At 43.7% G+C, this 23,410-nt stretch overlaps 2 protein-coding genes across 4 annotated transcripts in view; one reads left to right on the top strand and one right to left on the bottom strand.

Moving 5' to 3' along the window:
- The first annotated feature begins 744 nt into the window (after positions 1-744).
- tubg1 (tubulin, gamma 1) lies at positions 745-8,163 on the top strand. Of its 2 annotated transcripts, XM_084571142.1 has the most exons (12): positions 745-1,052; positions 1,477-1,589; positions 1,856-2,023; positions 2,118-2,186; positions 3,523-3,602; positions 3,688-3,814; positions 4,646-4,732; positions 5,226-5,375; positions 5,468-5,620; positions 5,717-5,878; positions 6,386-6,579; positions 7,477-8,163. In XM_084571142.1, the coding sequence occupies exons 1-12, from the start codon at positions 1,004-1,006 to the stop codon at positions 7,499-7,501; spliced, it is 1,377 nt and encodes a 458-aa protein (XP_084427268.1). In that variant the 5' UTR covers positions 745-1,003; the 3' UTR covers positions 7,502-8,163. The 2 variants fall into 2 exon arrangements, with proteins under 2 accessions (XP_084427268.1, XP_084427269.1); XM_084571143.1 differs by lacking the exon at positions 7,477-8,163 and having other exon boundaries at positions 746-1,052; positions 6,386-7,457.
- A 150-nt stretch (positions 8,164-8,313) lies between these two features.
- Positions 8,314-23,410, bottom strand: part of plekhh3 (pleckstrin homology, MyTH4 and FERM domain containing H3) — a 30,462-nt gene continuing 15,365 nt past the window's right edge. For both annotated transcript variants that reach the window (XM_084571140.1, XM_084571141.1), the window contains 10 exons: positions 20,201-20,383; positions 18,766-18,923; positions 16,586-16,709; positions 15,553-15,850; positions 13,468-13,675; positions 13,149-13,276; positions 12,427-12,547; positions 11,514-12,002; positions 11,174-11,365; positions 8,314-10,059 (listed from right to left, as the gene is read on the bottom strand). In XM_084571140.1, the coding sequence (XP_084427266.1) occupies positions 9,889-10,059; positions 11,174-11,365; positions 11,514-12,002; positions 12,427-12,547; positions 13,149-13,276; positions 13,468-13,675; positions 15,553-15,850; positions 16,586-16,709; positions 18,766-18,923; positions 20,201-20,383 (2,072 nt within the window). In that variant the 3' untranslated portion in view covers positions 8,314-9,888. The remainder of the gene's footprint in view (positions 10,060-11,173; positions 11,366-11,513; positions 12,003-12,426; positions 12,548-13,148; positions 13,277-13,467; positions 13,676-15,552; positions 15,851-16,585; positions 16,710-18,765; positions 18,924-20,200; positions 20,384-23,410) is intronic.

Genomic DNA, 23,410 nt, shown 5'->3' with positions numbered 1-23,410 from the left:
ACAATTTATAGCAGAGGGAAAAAATCAGTCTTATAGAATGTGTATCCCACTACTACAGTTTGTTATGATTGAAGAAGATTAATTAACGTTTAGAGTCCAATAGACATAACATAGGCAAACAACACTTTAACATGATCAGAGGAATGTCTCAATGTCTTCTGTCCACAATAGCCCATGAAAGACTGCTGTTTGCTTCACAGTAATATTCAGTTAAATTGTATTTATATATTGTCTGTAAAATATATATACTCCACATCCATGCCACCACTTCTTTGAACTGCTGCCATCAGGAAGATGTTATACAGACCCCCCCCCCCCCCCCCCCCCCCCCCCCACACACACACACACACACATCCAGACTAAACAACAGTTTCTTCCCCAGAGATGTGGCTGCACTAAACCACCCTCTCAAGAAACTCTCTGCTTGTTAACAAAACCAAGTCAGCTGTTTACATTGTAAACATGCTGCTGCTTAGAGAATTTGCACAATACTGTACATATATCTGTATATTCCTTAGCCATATTTTCTATTGCACATATATTGCAAATATTTCCATATTTATATTGTTATTCATATTTATACTCATTTGTACATTACAGTCCATTCAATTACATTCTATTTTGACTGAGATTTAGATATTTCTGTCTTCAATACTGTTTATTTTTTTTAATCTTTTGAATGCTGTGTTTTTACTGTTTATACTGAGCATCTTGCAGAGCTGTAAACAAAATCTCGTTGCACTGTACAACCTGCATTCTGCAATGATAAAGGATATTCTATTCTACACGCCAGGGGGCAGCACGCATATTCAACGCGAGTTTGCCAGCTGCGAACAAACCGTAGAAGAAGTCAGCTTGAAGCGTCACATCAGCACCAAGCGGGAAGGAGCGGGCTGGTGGTTGAGCGGCGTGAGCAGCGAGACCAGCAACTGTTTTTCTTGTGTTATTTAGCTAGCAGGCAGGCTAGCAGGCTAGCTAAATAAGGAGCCACTAAAAAGTGAACATGCCGCGGGAAATTATAACGCTTCAGCTCGGGCAGTGTGGAAACCAAAGTATGTGGAACGACGTTGTTAGCGTTAAGGCACTTGCACACAGCCAAACATTTTATCATTAGCCAGTGTTTAGCATATACGTTAGCTAGCCAAGATGATATGTCAGGCATTACGCTGTGTAACGACACTAGCTTAGAGCTAATAGAAGTTGATAATTTATCTTTATAAACATAAGTAACGACAGTGTTGTGTATCCTTGCTGACTGCTATTGAATGCTGGGGCTAACGGGGCCTCTTTGTAGATAATGTAATGTAATTCAAGTTAACGTTAGCTGCCAGTGTACTGTCATTCAGATAGCACTGCAAGTTCTGGTCACTGGCGTCTTCCTTTTGGACTAATAAACACGGACGGCTGGCGAACGGCTAATTAATCAACACGCTTCAACCTCTTGCCAACATGGTCTCTCTCTTCTTTATTTTATAGTCGGGTTTGAGTTTTGGAAGCAGCTGTGTGCAGAGCACGGCATCAGCCCAGAGGGGATTGTTGAGGAGTTTGCAACTGAAGGGACCGACAGAAAAGACGTGTTCTTCTATCAGGTAAATGAAGTAGAAATATACACGTTCACCTCATTATGCTTCTTTTCACAAGTCACAAGATGCCTTTGTTTTCTGCACATGGGATACGCAGTACATGTCCACATTCTATCTGGTGACGCTTGTGTGCAGCTGAAGTACAATAACATTGTTTTCCACTGGGTGGCGTACTTATATCGTTAACTGAGAGCGCTCAGACCCTGCAGGGACACAAGAGACTGTGCTGTACATGACCATCTAACCCTCTGGTTGTTGCTATAACTCCACAGGCTGACGATGAGCACTATATCCCTCGTGCAGTTCTTCTGGATCTTGAGCCCCGTGTGATACACTCCATCCTCAACTCCCCTTATGCAAACCTGTACAACCCTGAGAACATCTACCTGTCTGAGCATGGTGGAGGTGCTGGGAACAACTGGGCTAGTGGATATTCACAGGTGATCACTGGAAATGACATGCGTCCATCCTCGTTTTGAAAAAAACAAACAATTAAATGAATCCTAAATACTGCCTTTTTTTTTTAACCACCAGGGCAAAAAAATACAAGAAGACATCTTTGACATCATTGACCGAGAGGCAGATGGCAGCGACAGTCTGGAGGCAAGTTTATCATTTATCTCTCCCAGGGGATGCAAGTGAATCTGGCTGTGTGGAATTTTAAAAACTGGTTTGAAAGTAAAGTGATATGGTTTCGTTACTGAAGTGCAGCTTGCAAATGAAGCCTGATCCTCAAACATGCAAGGTCAGGAATCTGCTGTATATCCTTAACATGAGGTATTGTTAGATTATGTCGAAATAGCAGGGTTTTTTTTTTTTAATTTATCGATAGATTTAGCTCTTCTTGTTGTTTTGTGTCTCTTTAACGTGACTTTTTTGGGACCTTTTTGTCTTTATTTGAATTAGTTGGTGGTCCTTTTACTTCTTTGTCTCTTTTTGCGTCCTTTGTGTTTTTTTGTCCTCTGTCATTGTGTTTTTTATTATGTCTTAATCGTCAATTTGTGGCCTATTGTAGTGGTGTGGTTGTTGCATAATTATGTGTTCATTTGAATCTATTTAATATCTCTGTGATCAGTTTGTTGCTTTTTGCTTGTCATTTTGCCTCGTCATCTCCTCGTTGGCTTTTTTGTGTCTGTGATAGTTTGAGGTCGCTTTATGTCTCTTTGTAGTCGTTTTACATCTATGTGATCATTTTGTGTCTCTTTTGTGGTGATTTGTGCTTCTTTTGGTTACAGTTTGTAGGTGAGGCTCAGCCTAATGCCTTGGCCTGTGCTCAGTAGTCCTGTTCAGCAATCCATTCATTGTCTGATCAGTGTCTTGTAAAGTTGATTTTATTCAGACATAGCGTCTCTTAGTCGTCCAGACACATCTTAATTGTGATAGAAAGCACAGGTACGGATGAATAACTCAGTAGAAACAACAAGTTAAAATGGTGCCAGAGCCTGTCGTCTTAAAACCAGCCAAGTTCCAGCCATGCCTCACTATTATTCTTAGCCTCTCTTTTGGTGAACTTTCTTCAGCTTCCAGCCTCCCATAAAATAACACTCGCATTTCCCCTCGAAGGTCTGCAATTTCTGTAACTCATTCACATTATGACCCCACATTATTATTTAGTGTGTGCACTCATGTGTGCGTTGGATAGGAAGGTGGGCCGAGCTGCCGCGGGCATGTGTATGTTGGCAGGGTGTGGTGTGTAGTATGTCTGGTGATAATAGCCGGGCGAGCGTAGAAGGCAGGTATTACAGGGCTGTCTTTGGGGGTGAGGGAGCCTATTTGTGAGGTGGGGCTGCACTCCCATTTATATAACGGCCTAGGAAGAGAGGCATTTGCTCACCCACACACATTCAGCTTTCCGCATCAGTAGAGTTTACAGTAAGCTTTACACACATGTGGCACAGGCTGTAGCTTGGAAGTAATGTGTAACCCTTTGTCTTTGTAGGGATTTGTCTTGTGTCATTCGATTGCAGGGGGTACAGGCTCAGGGCTGGGGTCGTATCTACTGGAGAGACTCAATGACAGGTCAACAAACACACATGTGACTTACTCATTTCCATTTTTCTCGTGACATATAGTGTGTGAATAATACACATTTTCTTTTCTTCAGGTACCCAAAGAAGCTGGTACAGACTTACTCTGTTTTCCCAAACCAGGATGAGATGAGTGACGTTGTCGTTCAGCCATACAACTCGCTGCTCACGCTGAAGAGGCTCACCCAGAACGCAGACTGTGTGGTGGGCACTCAAGAATGGAGGCTGATTAATCCCATTGTTGTCTTTGCTTCACGAAATTGCCTCACACAATGAAATAAAAATGTGCTGCTTAGATGATAATCACGGCACTACGATAAAATAAAAACACAGTAGCTAAACTGTTTCACCTACCTCAAACTAAAAATGTGTTCATATTGCCACGAAATTAATGACGTGCGCCGTTATCTAAGTTTTGTCTTACGTGTTCTGACAAAAATGGTCAAAATGTAGCTTGTACAAAGACGCATTATAATGTTACATACAGATGCAGCAGTGCCTTTTTAAAACAGAATATGCAGTGAGACTGCTCTGTAGTCACAGAGTTTTTAAGCTCATCAGTTTCTTTTGTTAAAAATCAACTTTCTATGCTGCTCCACTACCTCTTACTAAAGAGACAAACTCCAGTGCCAGCATTGATGCCTTTCAAATCGAACTTATTAAACCTCAGTCTGAAACTGGTGATTGTATTAGTCTGACGGTCTAATGGTGTTTCCTCTTTACTACGTACTTCCTTGAGGGTCTTGCATAAGGCCCTCATGTTGATTAAATTATCTGGAGATTTAATAGAATCTGAACAAGAATTGGTCCCCCTGTTTAGACTGTATAGTGTGTCTTTTATGCTGAACTCTCCTAACAACGGCACACTGTGTTGCTCCTTAAGAAGTTCCTTGACTGCATCATAACTTTGACTCTTCCACTCTTTCTTTAACATAATGTATTGATGTTGTTGTACTGGAGGGCATCTTTCCTCCCTGTTTTTCGTTTATCCAATAATTGCCCTCTGTGTGTGACTTCTTGTGTGTTGTGCATCAGGTGGTGTTGGATAACACGGCTCTGAATCGCATCGCCACAGACAGGCTGCATATCCAGAACCCATCGTTCTCCCAGATCAATCAGTTGGTGAGTGAGAAATATCAGCCTCGTCACAACCTCTTGGCTCGTCTGTCACCAGGGTACAGTTATAGCTGTAGTACGTCTTAGCCTCATTTGTATTTGAACAAAGAGAAATGTTGATACAGACTGTACAAGACGTGGCACTCACTACAAAAATGACAAGATCCAGAAACTAGTTTGGCGAGTCAGTTGCATGTCAGACTGGATTTCAGCTTTCTTAGAAGTGAGGCGCACATGGCTGTTCTTTCCAGATGGAATGTTACCATGCTTGACGGGCGTCACACTTCAACGTTTGAATTTTTCTTTATGGGCTATATAACCAGAATTTACAATCACAATGCTATTTATTGATTTCATCAATTTTTCATATATGCATGGTTTGCAGTGCTATATTTAAAAAGAGAGGCCATCAGACATACTGACAGTATGACGTATCTTTACTGTCTAGACCGGTTTAATGAACCTGATTGAGGCTAATCTAAGACCTTCTTTCACATAGGTTTCCACCATCATGTCTGCAAGCACAACCACCCTGCGCTACCCGGGCTACATGAACAACGACCTTATTGGCCTGATTGCATCGCTCATCCCCACGCCTCGGCTCCACTTCCTTATGACTGGATACACACCACTTACCACTGATCAGTCGGTGAGCTGTGGCGTTCACGGAGATCAGCAGATAAAAATATTCAGTGACCCCATGATGTTGAGTTTATAATGAACCACACTGCTGTGTCTCAGGTTGCTAGTGTGAGGAAAACCACAGTTTTGGATGTGATGAGGAGGCTTCTGCAGCCCAAGAATGTGATGGTGTCCACAGGAAGAGAGAGGCAGCCCAGCCACTGCTACATCGCTATCCTCAACATCATCCAGGGAGAGGTCGACCCCACACAGGTATGAGTGTACGCTATGTGTGGGAGGTGTTGAGCTGCATTTATATGTATACCGGGATTCTAGGAATGTATTCTAACTTAATTCCGACAACTGTAGGTGCACAAAAGCCTCCAAAGGATACGGGAACGCAAACTTGCCAGCTTCATTCCCTGGGGTCCCGCCAGCATCCAAGTGGCTTTGTCCAGGAAGTCCCCGTACCTGCCTTCAGCTCACAGAGTCAGTGGCCTGATGATGGCCAACCACACAAGCATCTCCTCTGTAAGTGTTTGTCATATCATAACATCATTCCCCCTTTCTACTCCACTGTGTAGTTATGTATTGTAGACCTCAATCTTTCCTTTTTCATTCTTGAGGGTATATGTCATGCTAAAAGTGAAGTTAAGCCGCAGGAGAATTCCCCAAAAATTAGGTTTTGGATTGTTATGCTGCCGCATTTTCTCAAAACTGAAGATGTTTTCATTTTTTCCTGGAAAAAAATTGCAGCCATGTAATGTCATCATGGTATTACTTAATCTGATGATTGGCCTTCACTATTGGTCATATTACAGAGCCCAAATTTCTCACTATTAGTTCTAAGTACGGGGGATTTACAGTTATTCAAGGAACTTACAGTGAAGTCATAGATTTCATTATTTCTGTTTAACACGGAGGTAAAGAAGAAACAAAACAGAAAGAGTGAATGTTTTAAGGAAGTCTAAAAAAGAACCTGAAACTTACATATCAAAGTGTTTAGTTTGGATTTTGCTTTCTTTTGCCGTCCCACAGCTGTTTGAGCGGACATGCAAGCAGTATGACAAACTGCGTAAGCGCGAGGCCTTCCTGGAGCAGTTCCGCAAAGAGGACATATTCAAGGACAACTTTGATGAGCTGGACAACTCTCGTGAAGTTGTCCAGCAGCTGGTGGACGAGTACAGTGCAGCCACACGGCCTGACTACATTTCCTGGGGCACGCAAGAACAGTAAACAGACTTTTTGTCTTGTATCTCAGCCACAGCCCAGTCAGCATACATGCTTAGCTAGTTCATTCTCAGTTTATGCCTTTTTGACTCTCTACAACACTTGTCCTACATATAGGCGTCCCACAATAGACCAGTGTTCGGCTATAGCTGCTTGTGCAAAACAAAAAATATTTATTGGCTTGTTATAGCATGTAGTGTTTGTGTCTCAAGATTCAAGAGACTGATAAATAAATGTTACCACCAACTTTCTATTTGTATTAACCAAAAAGTAAAATGTTTTTACATAAAACAGAGCCCAACAGTTCAATGAAGTTAAAGTAAGAGTACTTCTTGAAAGTCTTACACCATTTACTTAAATCATCCCTTGTAGTCTATTTTACCATTCTTTTCAGCCATGTAACACAAGCCATTGCCTTGTTTGGCCTATTTTTAATAGAGTACATTACTTACTGTGCAGTTGATTTACAGTGAAACATCTGGCCTACAGAATGCTAACATGATGGTTAAATATAGGTTTTGTCATGTCTAACATGGTGCATTTCACCATCTTTCTGCTGCTGACACACAGTGCTCATTGATACAAGACCAACAAGAATGTCAAGTTAAATTTGGGCTTGAGCCATAAATGATATTACAATGTCTGCCATATAAACAACTGTGCTGACATTATAACAGCATTTGTTCTCTACTTTAAAGAAAGTAACAGATAAATGTACAAGGATGGATCTTGATTTAACAGTTAATCTCTACGCCTGTAAATATACTTTAAATAGCAAATTCACTGGCATTATCTGTATTATCTAAAATGAATATGCTGTTCCCTGTAGATTTTCTTGTTGGACCTGTTCTAAAATGATGAATAAACTCGTTTTCTATTATTTTGCTTGTTTCCTGAAGGCACACGGGTTCATATACAAAATGATGAAAGACCATTTTTCCTCCTCACCTGGAGCCCAGTGAACTGGAGGCTGTTCATCTGACTCAGTTAGGGCTCATTACCACGGGGGAACGTAAAGGCACTTAGCAATGCTTGCTCAACCTGCTATTGTTTTTAACCAGAAAAGCTTTGGGGAGGTAACTCTCAGCTCTGCTGCTGGCGCCAAACTTCAGCCTTTTATAAAATGCACTTGGTTGAAAACAAAAGTCTTAACACTGCTTCACAAGTCTGGGAACAAGAAAGCACATTTTCTGTAAATGAAACGGGTGTCAATGAGGGACAAGACAGAAAAATAACAAGGCAATATCATAAAATGGTGCCTTTTTATTAATTACATACAGTATTTATAGTTCTTATTGCACTCCCAAGTTAGTTAAAAACAAACAATAGTGCAATTAACTATACACATATTACATACAAAGGTACCATGCAGCATACAAACAAGCTTAATACAAAGCAAAAATGTCCGCAATTTTTTATTTTGTTTGTTTATTTTTATGTAGCTTGGAGCTGCCTGCAGCTGCAGTAGAAAAGAAAAGACCTGCTTCTGAGCAGGAGACGGGATCGACTGTGCAATAACATTTGAAGGCATTTCACGGTGAGACGATTTAAGTTTTGAGGCTAGTTATTGCATGGGGCTGTAGTATAATCTTCACAAAGCGTCTACGGTCTCAAATTCCTACACGGTTGTTACTCTACACTAAAATAAGTTGTGCGATGTTTAGAAAAGGACATCTGATATTTGAAGAAAAGTGAAAATGGTTGCGTAAATGGTTGATCTGTCTGTGTTGGTATGGTTTGCTGTTTTAAAAAAAAAAAAAAAAACATTTGGTCCTTGCTCAAAACCATGACTTGGCTAAACTTTGGCTTCACACAAATACTCAAGTAGCGAACATGAAGAAGGAGCTACACAGGATTGACACATACAGTATGAGCTGCTCTAAGGGGCGAAAAGCATCTCTGACCGGTTAAAGCAAATCTAATATCTAAATACACCTGGGTCTGCAATTAAGACATAAAGGACAGTAAAAAAAACAAACACAATTTGCATAAATAATACTACAAAAGCATCCGAGTCCGATTAGAAAAGTTTCAGTTTAAATAGCTAGGGACAGATTGGGAGCTGCATGGTAAATATGGAGGCAGTCCATACGTGATCCACATCACTGACTGGGGCTACGGTGAATTTCTTCCATTATATACACTGAAAAAATAACAAAGAAGCACCTGTTATTTTTACCAGAATAAAGCTGCATTAGGATGCTAACGGACATAAGCAAAAATATCCAATCAGTCAAGTGTTAACCACCGTTCTTGTCAAGGAGTACGGCCGAGACGAGCAGCGCAGCAAAGGACAAATCAGAGCGTTTTGGTGGAAACAACGTAGACGGCTCTGAAATCCTTTGGTTTCTGTAAAACGCAACTAACCCAGATCCTCGAGGAGTTTTCTTGATCAAATAGACACATACTTAAACACACATCTGATAATCCCATAGGTAAGAGGCTTGGTATGGCTGTGGCAACCAGAGTGACTTTGCTACAGAGTTCAACATCTGTTTCCAGTTCCAAGTTCACATGGCTCACTGCATCAACAGTTCCAGGTAATGCAAGCCCAGCCGGGACCTTATGAAAACTGACTGTCTCTGATGAACATGTCAGCATTGGGGCACGTGAGAGAGGGAGAGAGCGTGCATGTATGTGTGGAAAAGAGAGAGAGAGGCAAAGACCCTGAATGTGTCACTGAACATTCTCAACACTATTCCAGCAGTGCATGAGGGACGACTGCCTTCTAGGAAAGGCGATAGAAATATGGCACACGTCAAGAGAGAGAGAGAGAGAAGGAGAGGGGGTAGTGTTTTCACTCTAAACCATACCGAGGGGTATGAGGGGTAGCACAGCTTATTGCCACCATAGTTCTTGACACTTGTGACGCCGTCTCTCCCTGATGTAGTAAGGCTCACGCCAACATCTCACATTGTCGAGGAGGGTGGGGGGGGGGGGTATTGCCATTTAGGGTAGCATAGACGGTTGTGTGACAGGATCGGGTGGGGGGGTGTATGACACCTCATCAGCAACCGCATTGGTTTCTGTGGGTTTCTGGCCTCCCTCGCAAAACAGAACCCCTTGCCTTCCCATCCACTCCCCACCACCTCCCTCCTTCATTGGCCAGCTCCTTCAGCTGGAAAGCTCAGCGAGGGTTTATTTTCATGGATGGGGAGTGAAAACAGCCCTCTCTTTGTTTTGGCTGCTCTGCCATTCCCAGGAGGAGGAGGAGGAGGCGCAGGGTCCTGAGGACTGAGACCGGGCCTCATAGGGGGCCACGTGGTGGAGGACGGTGGGGGTTGGGTCGGGTGTCCGGGTATGGGTCCCTCTCAAACGGGGTGCGAGGGCAGCTCCAGGAGCGTGGGTGTCGGCGCTGGGGCCAGATGATGGAAGCCCACCTCTGTGCCTTCGGTGATGGTGAGGTCGGCATTTTCCCCTTTTCCTCGCTGGCGATGGATGGCACTGAAATACGCATTCATCAGCTGCATGATCTCAGTCAGCTGTGACGGAGAGAGAGAGAGAGAGAGAGAGAGAGAGGTCAACTTGGTGGCAGTCTCAGTGTCTGTCTGGCACTGTCACAGGAGGGTGGAGAAGAATGATGTCATCCAGCTGCTAGAAAAACTGGATCCTCCAGAAGCAGCGGATGAAGTCGTTTGGCAGATTCTAGAGAACACACACACCCTTTATCAGGACAAAGTGGCCTTACATGTGCGTAGATGTTTCATCCCTTTGACATATTTTGTTCAGCAGCTGTTGTAGAAAAATAAAAGAGAACTGGAGGAGTTCATTGGTTGACGAGTCTCTCTGTTAGCCTGACCTTGGTGGACATGACCGCCAATCCACCATAAGCCACTCTGACCTTTACCCTGTGTGGAGCCCTGGGTGAAACAGTCTCTGGGCTTTAACTATAACCCTTGAATAAGCAGTCAATCCCGCTTTCACCCATAACTCCAAGCCTAACCATAATATCGTCCCCGGCAAACCTGCTCTCTCCCGTTTTTCATATCAGGGTAACATGAGGCCTTAAGTTCATGAAAGTATAAGTCTTTGAGCTGTACTTCAATTCTGTGTGCATCCAGTAAATAAATAAAAGCCACTTTTGTGCCCCACGAGAGATCACAGAGGGATTTTTTGTTCTGTGTGGGAAGATGCGAGCAGTGAAAGGCAAGATTTGTTCTCGACTGTTTGGAAGAACATCCATGTTTCTGAGAAATGTTTTGCCTAATATTTTAATCTAACCGCTGCAATAAAACTCACCCCCATGCCATTTAATGCCAGGAAGTTAGACTTTTGGTGGTTTCCAACTGTTGGGAGACCAGGGGCAGGTTGTGTGCTCTCTATTTAGATCAAATTAATGAGTGTTTTTAAAGTGGGTCAAAGAGCTGGAGGGAGGGAGGGGAGGAGGGGGGATCATGAGCAGACAGCGTGTGTCTTTCTCTTACTCTGCAGAACACTGCATGGTGATAAGACCACTTGGCCCCGCACACACAAATCCTGATTACTCTGCAGATAGATTATGTTCAAGATCACTGCAGAAACAGTTCCAAAGAATAAGAGATTTTCCTCCCCCTCACATTCAGCATGTGTGTTAACCTGGGATGTGAGCCACTATACCTTGGTGGTTTCAAACAGCAGATCTCGATCCCCAGCAGTGATCTTGAAGGTGTTGCTGTCAGATACGCCGTAAGAGCAAATCTGGCCATAAGGGAAGGACTCCAGGGCCTCTGATTCTCCCTGCTTATACAGAGACACGGATGTAGCAGCTACACCCAGCCACAGCTTCTGGGAAAAACTCCCTGTTGAACTCTACAGGCAGGAAGAGGCAAGCAAATGTCAGAACAGCTCAGAGTTGTCCCTTGATTCACCTCAAGATCCAAGTGGCTGTTGCCCTGAGCGAGCAGAACCTTTTAAAAAAAGCTTAAATAAAATTAAAGTCTGACTTCATAATACTCACAATATAAAAGTCCACTTCATAAAGAGTGCATCCAAAGCCTGACCACTGGCGTGCAATTGTGAGGTAGGCGGCCATACTGTCCCTGCGGCTGTAGCCTGCCAGACCTTTCCATCGGTCCAAGATGGATCCCATGACAGCTGCTGCCTCCTCCTTCAGCCGGCTCCGCAGACGCAAGTCCTGTTCCACCTTTTGCTTGTGCACTGCTGTAGCCGTGTGGCTCCACAGCGTCCCTGCCAGGAGGCCTGTATGGAAGCGCTGCGTCGCGGGACAGCCCTGAGCAGCCACCTGGCACGGAGGCATCGCTTGCGGCACAGAAAGGGACATGAGAATCCGAGTTTCAAGGATGTGACCCGGGAAAAGCTCATCCAGAGGTGGGCAGGGGGCGTGCGTGCTGAAGTCACCCATCAGGCACTGAAGCCTCAGGGCGGCTAATGCCTGCAGGTCCTCTTCACAGGCTGGAAGCTGACCGCGCACCACCATCTCATGGCACTGCAGCACAAAGGCCAAAACCAGGACAGTGAGAGGACAGAACAAAAAAAGAAGGTACAGTTCACCAGGAATAGCCACAGTCCTGTCATCAATCCTTTCTACCACACCCTGTTTTATTTGTCCCGTAAATCTTTTATGGGAGTCCTCAGGAAAAATGTCATAATGAAGGCAGTGCTGGCTGCCTTCTTCCCCTCTGCACTCCAGCCAGTGCTCTTAGTCATGCTTTTAGTGCAGTGCATTTTATTGCAATCACAGCGTGCAAGACATTACAGGCTGTGATTGCAGATTGTTAAGTAAAAACACAAACTGTCCAATGAAATGAGAGGAATGGATCTCTGCAGGACAATAATTTATATCTCATCACCAGCACTGGAATGGCCACTCACAACAACACAACCTTTGACTGTGTGTTCTGCTCCATTACCTGCTCAAAAAGGAAGAAGTACTCTATGCTGTCCACTGATATGCTGTCAGCATCCAACAGGCAGTAGAGCTTGAAACACAGTTTCCATTGGGATTTAGACTCCGACTCTTTGGTAGTGAAGCTGCAAAGAAGAGGGACAGAACGGGTTAAAGTTGGGACAGGGGGAAAAAAAAATCTACAAATAAACAAAAGGTATTCCAGGAATTTTAAGCCTTCCTTGTTAATATGTTACAAGATATACTTCTGCAATGTGGAATATTGTTGTTTAGTAACCTGCCGGTTTCATGTTTACCCTGCCATTAAACACTATGAGGCCACATACGCCCACGCCTGTTAAAAAAACACAGATCCTTTCTATTCCAACTGGATGCCTTATCGTTTCATTGGAGACTTTGCCTTGTACAATTAAATGACATCAGCTTCACCTTGGCTATTCAGTGTCTGGCTGGCCTTCCTGACAGACACGAGTCTAGTTTCCCAGCAGGCAGTCATGTTTGACCAGCGAGACCAAGGTCATAAGTTATCAAGGATACCGGATAACATTCAGAACGGGGGTTGGACTAGAGAAGATAAATACACCACTCTCTGTCCGTACTCCTCTAACAAGTGACAAAGACTTCCCGGATTTCTCGGTCTAGCGTGTCTGTCTGTTTGGTTTTATTGTGTCTGACTTCCTTGTGGTGTCTGTCTGTTCAGTTTTACAGGGTGAAGACTTTTCCAACCTGGTGAGGATGTCTGCGATCAGAGCGGTCCCTGCCACCGGCTGCTCCCACAGTGCATTCTGCTCATACAGTGCAAACGTGTTTTTGCTCTCTTGTAGACCGAGCTTCTCCTGCATCCTTCGAACCACCTGGTGAGGGGAAACAGGGTATGGGTTAAAAAAAAAAAAAAAAACGTCCTTTTTAGATGTTGAAAGCAGTGAAAAGCAGAAATTCGAATTTGGTGACTGATTTGAAGTCTAGAAGACTAGACAGAAATGTTGAACCGAAAGACCCGGGAAAGTTGTGTTTCCAACTAGAATAGAGACAAATGCCCTCAAACCTCATTGGCAGTAGTGTGTGAGCTGATGTAGAGCTGGCAGGATCCGGGGCCAGGATAGTGCACAGTGCACAGCATCTCCTGTCGGCTCATAAGCATCTGGATCTCCTCCCAGGATGGCACACACTCCCGACACTTGGTCTTCTCCAGAGCTTCACTAATAAATGACGCATAGTTATCCATCTCAGATTCGGGACTTTGGCTCTGGATTCTGCAGGAAACAATAAGAGAACGTTTGTGCTGGGGTAAGCATTTAGATTTGCCATATATCTGCTATACAAATGAAAAAACTTAAAAGAGAGAAATTTTTTAAGCTTGTCATGTTAACGATGATTCAAAAACTGTCAAGTGTTATGCTGTGATTATAGAGCTTGCATCATCCTTTTTGATTGGACCGAGAGCTTATTTGCTTTGCACTGGCAATGCTAGAAAGTCAATGAGGCGAGGACTGACAAATGTTCTCACTTTAGCTGTTAAGGACTTAAAAGACTCAACATCCCTCAATCCTTCAAAGAAAAGGAAAATGGCAAAGAAAACATGTTTGACTTTGGGTAGCGCACGAAACAGGAAAAGGTGTTTCCGCTCCTGTGAACCAGAGTGACCTGCCACTTCCTCCCAGTGGAGCGTCCAGCAGTTGTAGGTGAGTGCATGTGTGCGTGCTGTTGTTTGAAAGGAAGGGGACACAAAGGAAGCAGACAACACGCTCCAACTGGAGTCTGAAGGCTCACACACTTTGTGAGTGTGAAAGGTGTGAAATACAATCAATGGGGTTATGAGCTCAGCACTGTGTAAACACAGAGGGACAAATAGAAAGGAAACAATTATAATATGGCCCTGAAATACTGAATATGTAGAACAAACAAGAGAGCCTCACAGACACAGAAAAGCCAAGTCATTCACTCCGATGCCTTGCTATCTCATAACTATATGGCCACAGGGCGGGATTTGTCCTGCTGAAACACAATTAGGAATGTTCCACTGAGTCTCAGTGATCCTTCCTATAGTCTCCTCTCTTGCCCCTTTCTGCTGCTTCCTGCCTTCTTGCCCCCTCCTTCTCCTCTGCTTTCTTTCTCCTGGCCTATTCCCTCTGACAGCAGACATTCCCTGGGGGTTTCTCAGGGCACTGGGGGAGTGGAGGAGGGTTTCTGGGCCCACTGCCCAGCTCCAGTCTTAGCTCTGCCCAGCTGCAGCCCCAGCACTGATCCACACAGCGAGAGAGTGCGTGACAGCGACAGCAAGACGTATCAAAACACACAGCCAGCGAGTTCCACAGTGTTATTATGAATTGCCATCGCATGCAACCGTTCCATTAGCTAGAGGGCGATTCCCAGTACAGAAATATAGATAGAAAACTTCAGTGGTTTGATGGCATGGGGTTAGACAGAAAATCTAAAGCAGGAGATTAGCACTGCTAATAGCTTAGATTAGCATGCTTGACAGAGGGGCTAATTCAGACCTGCAAATCCAGCACAACACTGGATCTTTCTGGGAGAGCATGCTAACAATGTGAAGGCATATCAGACTACTATATCTAAACTGGTGGTTAGGGACGCTGGCGCCTGCTTTTTGTCGAATGTCTAGACCCCACGTTTTTCATGCTGCCGGTTCACCTTCATCTCATAGTTCAACCTGTTCTCCCTTGCAGCTTCCTACATCCTACATCGATTCCTGGTGCAATGTATAATTCATATGGGACTGTGATGGCATCTTGTTGCTAAAACTCATTCTCACTTTGGACTCACACTCATGTAAAGTTATATCCAATATTTTTAAAATAACATGCAATATTACTGCTAACTGACAAATACAGTCTGTAAAATACTGCAAAGTAGGTGGATAGTGTTTTCCACCTGTCTCCCAAAACCACTTCCTCAAAGACAGAGGTGATGTGAACAGCTTTTTCCAGTCAGTAGGATTTATGTACGCTAACCTGAACATGAACAAATCCATCCTGAAATCCATCCCGTCGCAGTCAAATTAAATTCCACTGAGCTAAACAAATCAAACCACATCACAGCACCTCACCTATCTCTAAAAACGCTTAGGGTTAGTTGCATAAGCTCTCCGCAATCCTTCGTGTGCGCCTACCTCTTTAGGTGGAATCGCAGGTACTTCAGCACGGTGGGCCCGGGCAGGAAGGTGCAGCTCATGCAGGTGAGGAGCTGCCAGTAACGGAGGTGTGCAGCGGTGTAAGGGGAAGGCGTGTAGCTGGTCTGCTTCACCAGCTGGCAGTAGATCTCGTCGCGGAGGGGGCGCAGGTCCAGGCAGGTCTGCAGCACACCCTGGATGATGGGAACCGGCTCTCGCGCCGACTCCAGCTGCTGCAGGCAGTTGAAGAGCTTCACGGCCTCCTCGCGCACCGAGCCGTAGCCTTTCCCACTGTGGTCTGAAGAGAGGAGGTGGAGAGCGACATCGTACTTTGTTGTCTGATGGAACATTTCTTTTTACATTCCCCTAGTTGACCTTACATGTAAGGCATGAGTAAGATATCCAACAGGATATCTGAAAGGATGTAACACTGAGTCACGTTACATCACTGAGATGCAGCCAAGGTTCATGTTGCAATACAGAAAGTGATTACATCAGATTCATGAGGATACTTTCTTCAGCACAAGGAAACATGAATCAGGTGTTGTCCGCTGCCTTAAGAACAGCTTGGATTGGTAAACTACTTTTTTCATTTATCCAGCTATTTTTGTGCAATATTATTCTCACTATTTGAATATCTCATGTGTATCAGTGTTCTATGAAAGAGTCAAGTCAAGTAGAGGTGTTATGGTGACCTGTTTTGCACTGTGCTTAAAAATGCCTCTCAGCAAATCAAAAAGCATAGCGGGCGTAGAGGCTACACTGCTGTTTTTCCACGCAGCAATACTGCAGTTACAGAAAGTGGCTGCTAATAATACACAGATAAAGGACTGAGTCGTCACTTTCTGTTACATAGAGCTATTTATGCAGTGAAGATGTCCAGTTTTTATCTCTTTTACATCAGCCAGGAGGAGGATTCAGCCTATCAGTACTCAGAATGCTGTCTCAAATGTTTGTCTTTATCCAATTTTTAGTTTTAATTTTACATATGGTTATTATAATAATGTTTGACATGGAAATATTAAGTACTTACATGTGTGTTCCAGACTGCCGTAGGGGAATGGCAGCAGAGGAGCATACAAGGGGCCCTGGGTGTACTTCAGGATAGGGTTGTGCTGGTAGATATGTTCCACTACCTCAGGGTTGAACTTATTCTCCTAAAGTACACAAGTTAAAAAAAAAAATGTGATGATGACAGAACAAACTTTCATATGCCTTCAACATGCCTGCAGCCAACCCAAAGGTAGTCAGTGACCGGGTGATTGGGTGCATGTGTTGAACTGTCAGGGGTGACTGAGGTCGATTTGACCAGGTTCACAATTCAGCTCTGGCAACTTTCAAAGCGGCAGGAAGGTCAAGTGATGACCCAGCAAACCGCACTAGCCTGACTGACATGTAATATTTTATCTGCTGGTGTCAGTGGGTTTAGCGTGCGTATGTTTGTGTATTTCCCTGCCTATGTGGATAGATGCCTTACAGCGGCATGGATGACTTCCACGCTGCTGCCCTCTAACACCTGTTGCTCATTAGTAACGTTGCCACTGCTCTGGCTCTCTCCCTTGACTCTGCAGCTCCCCCAATCCAGCCACCCTTTCTCTCTGCTGGCTTCGAGACAGGCCAGCTTTCCCATTCCTTAGTGGGGCAAAGTTGACACATTCTTCTGAAGTGTTTGGTGCACAGTGGTTACAGGCTTGTCTATTTAAACTGTAGAAATGGGATGCTGCTCTGTAGGACATGCGCAGTGGGATACAGCAACACGACATCCCAGACGATACTGATTCACTGTACATACATGGTTAGATCCACAAACAGTCTCTTATTCTCGTTGGCTTTCTCGTGACACATACTATAGTTTGACAAAATACAGATGCTAATCAGTGAGCTTTGGTGGCAGTGGGTGGTTACTGTGGTTGAAAAAAACAGGCTGTTTTCCTTATTTTGTGTTTTATGCAAAGCAAAGTGATATATATGCTGGTAGTAAGTCAGTTTCATACCTAAAAATAAAAGGCTCTAAAGAAGAGAAGTTCATTTTTCCTTTAAAAAGGTTTTGCTAACCTTTACGTCATCTGACTACACGTGTTTCACGGTACCATCTCATTTCTTTTTAAGATGCAAGGCATGATCCAAGTTTTAATGCATTTATACCTTGACAAAGACCATGTCAAACATCTAATACGTTTCCCCTCTTCCCTCTTTCACGTGGCCTCTGGTTCTTGGTCCCAGGCTAAAACACCAGTACTTGCTTTCTTTTGTGTCTTTGGTATGAACATGAATCTATACTTCAAACACAAGCGAGCAGACCTGTTCACACAAAGCTGCTTCTGTTCGTTCCTTCTTTGATTTTTACAGCAACAGTCCTAATCTCACGCTTCAGAGGGAAATTACCTCGCCTATTTGAGAAAGTGTGCCTGTGTATGAAGGTGCAATTTTAAGTTTTTTTTTTTTTTTTTTTCCCCCAGAGGAAAAACTCTAAACAAAGAGTGAAGAACACTTTAAAAGCAGGCCCCCTCGGTTCCTCCAAAAATATAAGCTTGGCCCCTTCTGGCAAAGCAGACAGGGGTAGACGGAGGCAAGCAGATTAACCACTTTCTTTGAGATTAGAGACTCTCGTTGGGAGATTACTCAGACAGGAGGCCAGGCAAAGGACTGCTTATCTGGTCCTGCTGCTTCACGCCAAGCCCTCCTCCACCTCATCTGCCAAAACTGCCCCCCTCCCCACCCCAGGGGCAGACTGATGCAAGACGAGTCATCTGTCTGCTCAATGAGATTCCAGCACGCTGTGTTCTCTAGCAATCCCTCGTCTAAAAATATGGCCGAGCCTTAAAAACACGCTTCCTTCACGTGAACGGTAAAAGAAACAGTATCCGTTTAAGTTGCACAAATTCTTTTTTTCTGACTATTCAATAACTGGAAATACCTTTATCTTGGCATGACCTTTCTAATTCAGGTCTGCTGTTATATCCTGTTTCAGTATGATGGAATAAGATGAGGTCATTCAAAAGAGAAAGACAAGCAAAATAAACTTTGGACTCCCAGCTCACTGTGGTCGTGTGGTTTCCATGGTATCACAGCGGGGCAGCCGTTTGTGCTTGGTGACTCTTATCACAGGTAGTTTGGCAGCAACTCTGTTTATGTTTATGTGTGTGTGTGTGTGTGTGTGTGTGTGTGTGTGTGTGTGTAGGTGTGTCTCTTCGTGTGTGTTGTGTGGCCCACCTCGATGTCTCGAATCAGGAGCTGAGTTGGCGTTTCCACAGGCGATTTGGTATCAATGATTTTCTGGATGGCACAAGCCCAGTGCACCGCCTCATTGAAGTGCTTAGTGTACAGCCTGTAGCAGTGTTTCCGCCCATAAACTGTAATGCTCCAGTAACCTGGAAAGAAAAAAAATAAATCACACACAGTTTTTATGGACGGCATTACTAGCCCATCTGACAGTGTAATCTAAGTATACAAGGAAGGGAACAGCAAAATATTCTTTACGCGGGGCACTGTGTTCCTCTCCCTAACCTCGGTTTCAATGAAGATCAAAGGTCAGCTTCAGAGGAACTTCAGGCCACACCAAAACCAAACAAGAACAGTTTTTCTGCAGATGTGTGAAGACAAAAGCTTTAAACCCCTTCAGTGAATCTCCTCCTGGACCATATTAAAAGGAAAAAAAAGGGCATGCTTCCTCCTTGTGCAGAGGAAGTATTAGACATACCCCAGGCAGCCTGGCTTGGTCTGCAGCCCCACGGCTGTTATCAGGCTTTCCTGCTACGTGACTTGGCACCATATTCTTCTTTGTTTAAATTGTTGGTGAAGCACAAACCCAAAATGAGGTTTTACAACTCAGATTATGACATTGTGGTATTGTCCATTTTGAACCTATTCGGTGCCCTTCAATTAATATCACAGTGAGGGGTCAACATAATGCCAAAAGTGGAGCACGTAAAGGGAACTAATATTTCATGATAGCAACACAAAAATACACAGAGGAAGCAACTCTTATATGACACATTTCTCAGTGGCTTAGAAGGAACACCACGCTATTCAAAAGGGAAACAGCCAATTGAGCTTGTGACAAAGCCACTATTGAAAGCGCACTTCTGTCCAGAAAAGTCCCCTGGTGTATTGAGTTAGTAAGAACTATGTTTGGGTTTGGGTTTATACGACAGTTTGGGCATTTTAAGCGGTTTGGTCAGCAGGACATAATCCCCTTCACTGATGGACAGGCAAAGGGACTCAGACAGAGGGAGATATGTTTGAGAAAAGGACAAGTCATCCCTGTGTCTTTTAAAAAGACTGTCCTTATCATTCTTTCGTCTTTTGTTTCCTTCTTCCAAGAAAGGAAAGGGAGATGCCACTGATTACTCAAATGAAAGGGTTTTAGACCAACCTTTAGCCACGTTTTTGACCAAACACAAATGGGGTTTCCCAAACTTGCTCAGAACTGTACGAAGGGAAAGGATACCACAAGACATCACTTAGAAAAAACTCACAAAGTCCTGGGAGTTTTTTTAAAAATGTCTGTGGTCACTACACCGCGTAGGGAATTAACACAGGTCTGACTGGAATCTAAGAGAGATTACGGGTAAGTATACATGGCCGTGAGTTAGTCATACTTCAAACTGTCTGTGTCTGCTTATGTACATATTTGTGTCTCGCTCACCTGTCTCTTTGTATGTCTGCTTGTCTGGCCAGATGACAGAACAGAGGTTGGTGAGAACCAGTGTGCCCAGTCTCCGGGCACCTTTCTCTGGTCCAGTGTAGTAATCCAGGGAGTCTTGGCTCAGCACAAACCAGTACCGACGCTGCTTGATCCAGTTGCCTCGCACCTCCCGTAACAGCCAACCTTTATGTAGGACACACACATACATGAGGACTCAACTTTGAAATGAAATAATGGAGCTGCAACCATTACTTATTTAACTGATTAGTCAATCACCAGAAAATCGACCATTTGTATATTCAAATTGAAGTGCCTTGTCCTGCTTTATAGTAAATTAAATATTGCATTTTGCATGGTTGGTTGGATAAAACAAAATGTCTATTGTCTATCTCTGAGCAATGCACATTGTGAGTTTTCATTGTTTTAGGACCAAACGTATAACAGAGAATACAACTGGCAGATCCAAGGACTTGATGCAGATCTACTAGAACCAACACCACAATTGGTAAATTACGTTTACCAATATAAATATAGCTATAATATAAGATATTCTATCTGCTATAATATAGCAGATATAAGATATAAATATTCCCCCTTTTTGATTTAGCAAAAAAATGCTACATTTTAGCAATTTATGTCACTTGCTGTTGCGTAACTGGAGATTCAGATGGACATGTGATGGGAGTCACCTCGAAGTAATTTGCTCGCAGCAATTATTTTGTTAATGTATCAATACTCTCTGGCACTCCTTTATAAGATTAGCACCTTGAAAGGTCTGGGCACTAATCACTAAGCTACCAAACGAGCGCTGCCACACCATGTCTTCACAAAGAATAATCCCTAAGGCATGTAATTGTCCATAACGTTTGGTGCAGTCTGTATGGGACTGCCTTGTTGGTGTAAATACTAGGGGATAAAAATACAACCAGCTAATAGCATAGGCATTAAAGGCTGCATGCAGCCAACATAATTACCACTTTTGAGGTTGACAAAGTGAGAAAGGAGACACAGAGAGAGATACTGGAACAGTGTGAAACAGACTTTACAAAGAGAGTAAAGCAGACAGCTCACAGGCATGCCTGCTGGCCTTGCCAGGCTGGTCTCTACAATGCAAGACTCTTGTGTTCCCAAAATTCTGAGGGTTTGGAAAGACTGCAACGACCTAAAGCCACTGTTCTCAAACAGTGAACCTTTTCTCCCCCCTCAGCTGTTTGTGCAAATTGTTCTAAATACGTATTTAATCTCAGACTAGATAAATAAACTAGTTTGGCAGAACCCTGTCCAGATGCTGCCTGGAGAGAAAAAGACAGAGAGGGATTGGAGAGTCCTGGAAGGGGGGTCAAAGTTCATCCAGAAGGCTGATGGAGAGCAAGCAGAGAGTTGTTGCAAGCCACCTGGACATTAACCATGCTGGGTATGACTATATGCAGAAGCGGAGAACCGCTGTACATTGGCAGTGTGTCATATGTGAGGTGGCTGTGTACGTGAGTACATATGGCTTGTGCATACTTGAGAGTGGTTTTAGAGGAACAATTAGGCAATATACCTTCAGCCTCCAACCCTGTGAAAATAGCACTGACGCCATGCCAGCATCACTACTTCCTCTGTGGTTAGAAAGCTGCGTGCCACCTGTCAGCCAGTGCTCATTTTGCCTGCATCTTTCTTTCCCGTTCTCACTCTCTTCCTATTTACTTTCATCTGCCCCATTTCTTTTCTCTCCCTGTTTTTAACCTGGCCTCAGAGTGGTTTTCCCAGGCAGTACAAAGATCCCACTGCCTTACTGCTGCTCCAAAATAAAAATATAGAGAGAGGAGGGAGAGAAGTCTCGACCTCTCAGGCTATGTTTCCTGTTTGAGAATGCCTCTATATGATATAAGTGCCAGTTCTGAACCCCCATAAACCCCCCCAATATAGCCCAAAGTAAAAGCCCAGGAGGTACTTAACACCACATCAGAGGGGGTCAGGATCAAACCCCAATGTGAAAAGGATAAATAAAAACCATGAGGTAAGATCGGTTGAGTCTGCCGACACGGGACAGTGGAGCCAGACAAGCTGACTGGGTGAGAAACGTAGAGGGGAGGACATGCCTGCTCCCCTGACGCCACTGTCACAGACACGGGATGTCCCACAGATGCTGCTCTTTTTGGGAACTTTAAACAGTGCGATAAGGAAAGGCAAAAAAAAAAAAAAAAAAGCCCCCAGACCCCCTGCATACCCCTCCCATGGTCTTCCATCTGGATCCCATCTCTGTTGCCTGCTAATGTTTCCCCTGGGGCCCACAGCTCGCCCTTAATTTGTTTCATTTGTGACCCCTGACCCCTCAGTGCCCCGCCCCCTCAAACACAAATTGAGAAAACAATCTCTCTCTGTGCATTTCCATCGTTCTACTGCAAGCCCCCCGTTACTCTCTGTGTACTTAATTTTGGTTCTAAAGACTAGACATAAAATAACATTTAAATTAAAAATGCTTGTTTCGTGCATTTATTTGAAAAGTTTGTTCACAGTACTGTGCTTGATGGGATTACATAAAAACAGTCTCAGGAACATCAATAAAATGTGAAAGCATTTTCTTCACTGAACGCTAAACTCCCTGGTCAGCCCCTAAAACCAAAACCATTCTGTGATCACAAATCATAGGTGATGACAAAAGATCACTGTGTCTGTTCATGTTGTCAGCTGTTTGCGATTTTGGTTTTGGTATTTTAACAATGCAGATGGACAACATGAAATAGCATTTAAAATGTGGAGAGCGTTTGTTATAAATCTGACTGAAAGCTTACAATTTCTTTTTTGCTTTTACAAGAAACTGAACCTTTCCCCCTTTTGGCTCAGACATACCCAGACAGATTCAGTTGCAGTTTACTGGAGCATGAGAAGCTCTGCATCATGTGAGGAGTAATTTTAACTGTAAATCAACAAAGGTATGTCAATAAACCAATGTCAACATCTCTTTCTGTCACCACTCCAGGGGTTTTACAATTCATCCTCACATCATCAGTCTATATCTGCAATGTTGGTGGCCTATTTTAGACACTGGGGCAATATTCAACCCATGTAGCCTCAGGAGATCCTACTGAAAAAAAAAAAAAAAAAACAAGGGGAAAATGCCCTAATGGAGACCTTCTTCACAACATATTCTTATGCAGCACATAAAGAAAAATGAGAGGATTATCTAACACCCTAAGGTGCCTTACTGTGGGGTGACGGCTG

The sequence above is a fragment of the Chelon labrosus genome (assembly GCF_963514085.1).
Source record: "Chelon labrosus genome assembly, chromosome: 21".
In the NCBI taxonomy this organism is placed as follows: domain Eukaryota; kingdom Metazoa; phylum Chordata; class Actinopteri; order Mugiliformes; family Mugilidae; genus Chelon; species Chelon labrosus.
Note: the sequence above shows the minus strand (reverse complement) of the source record. Positions and strands in the feature narration are given on the sequence as shown.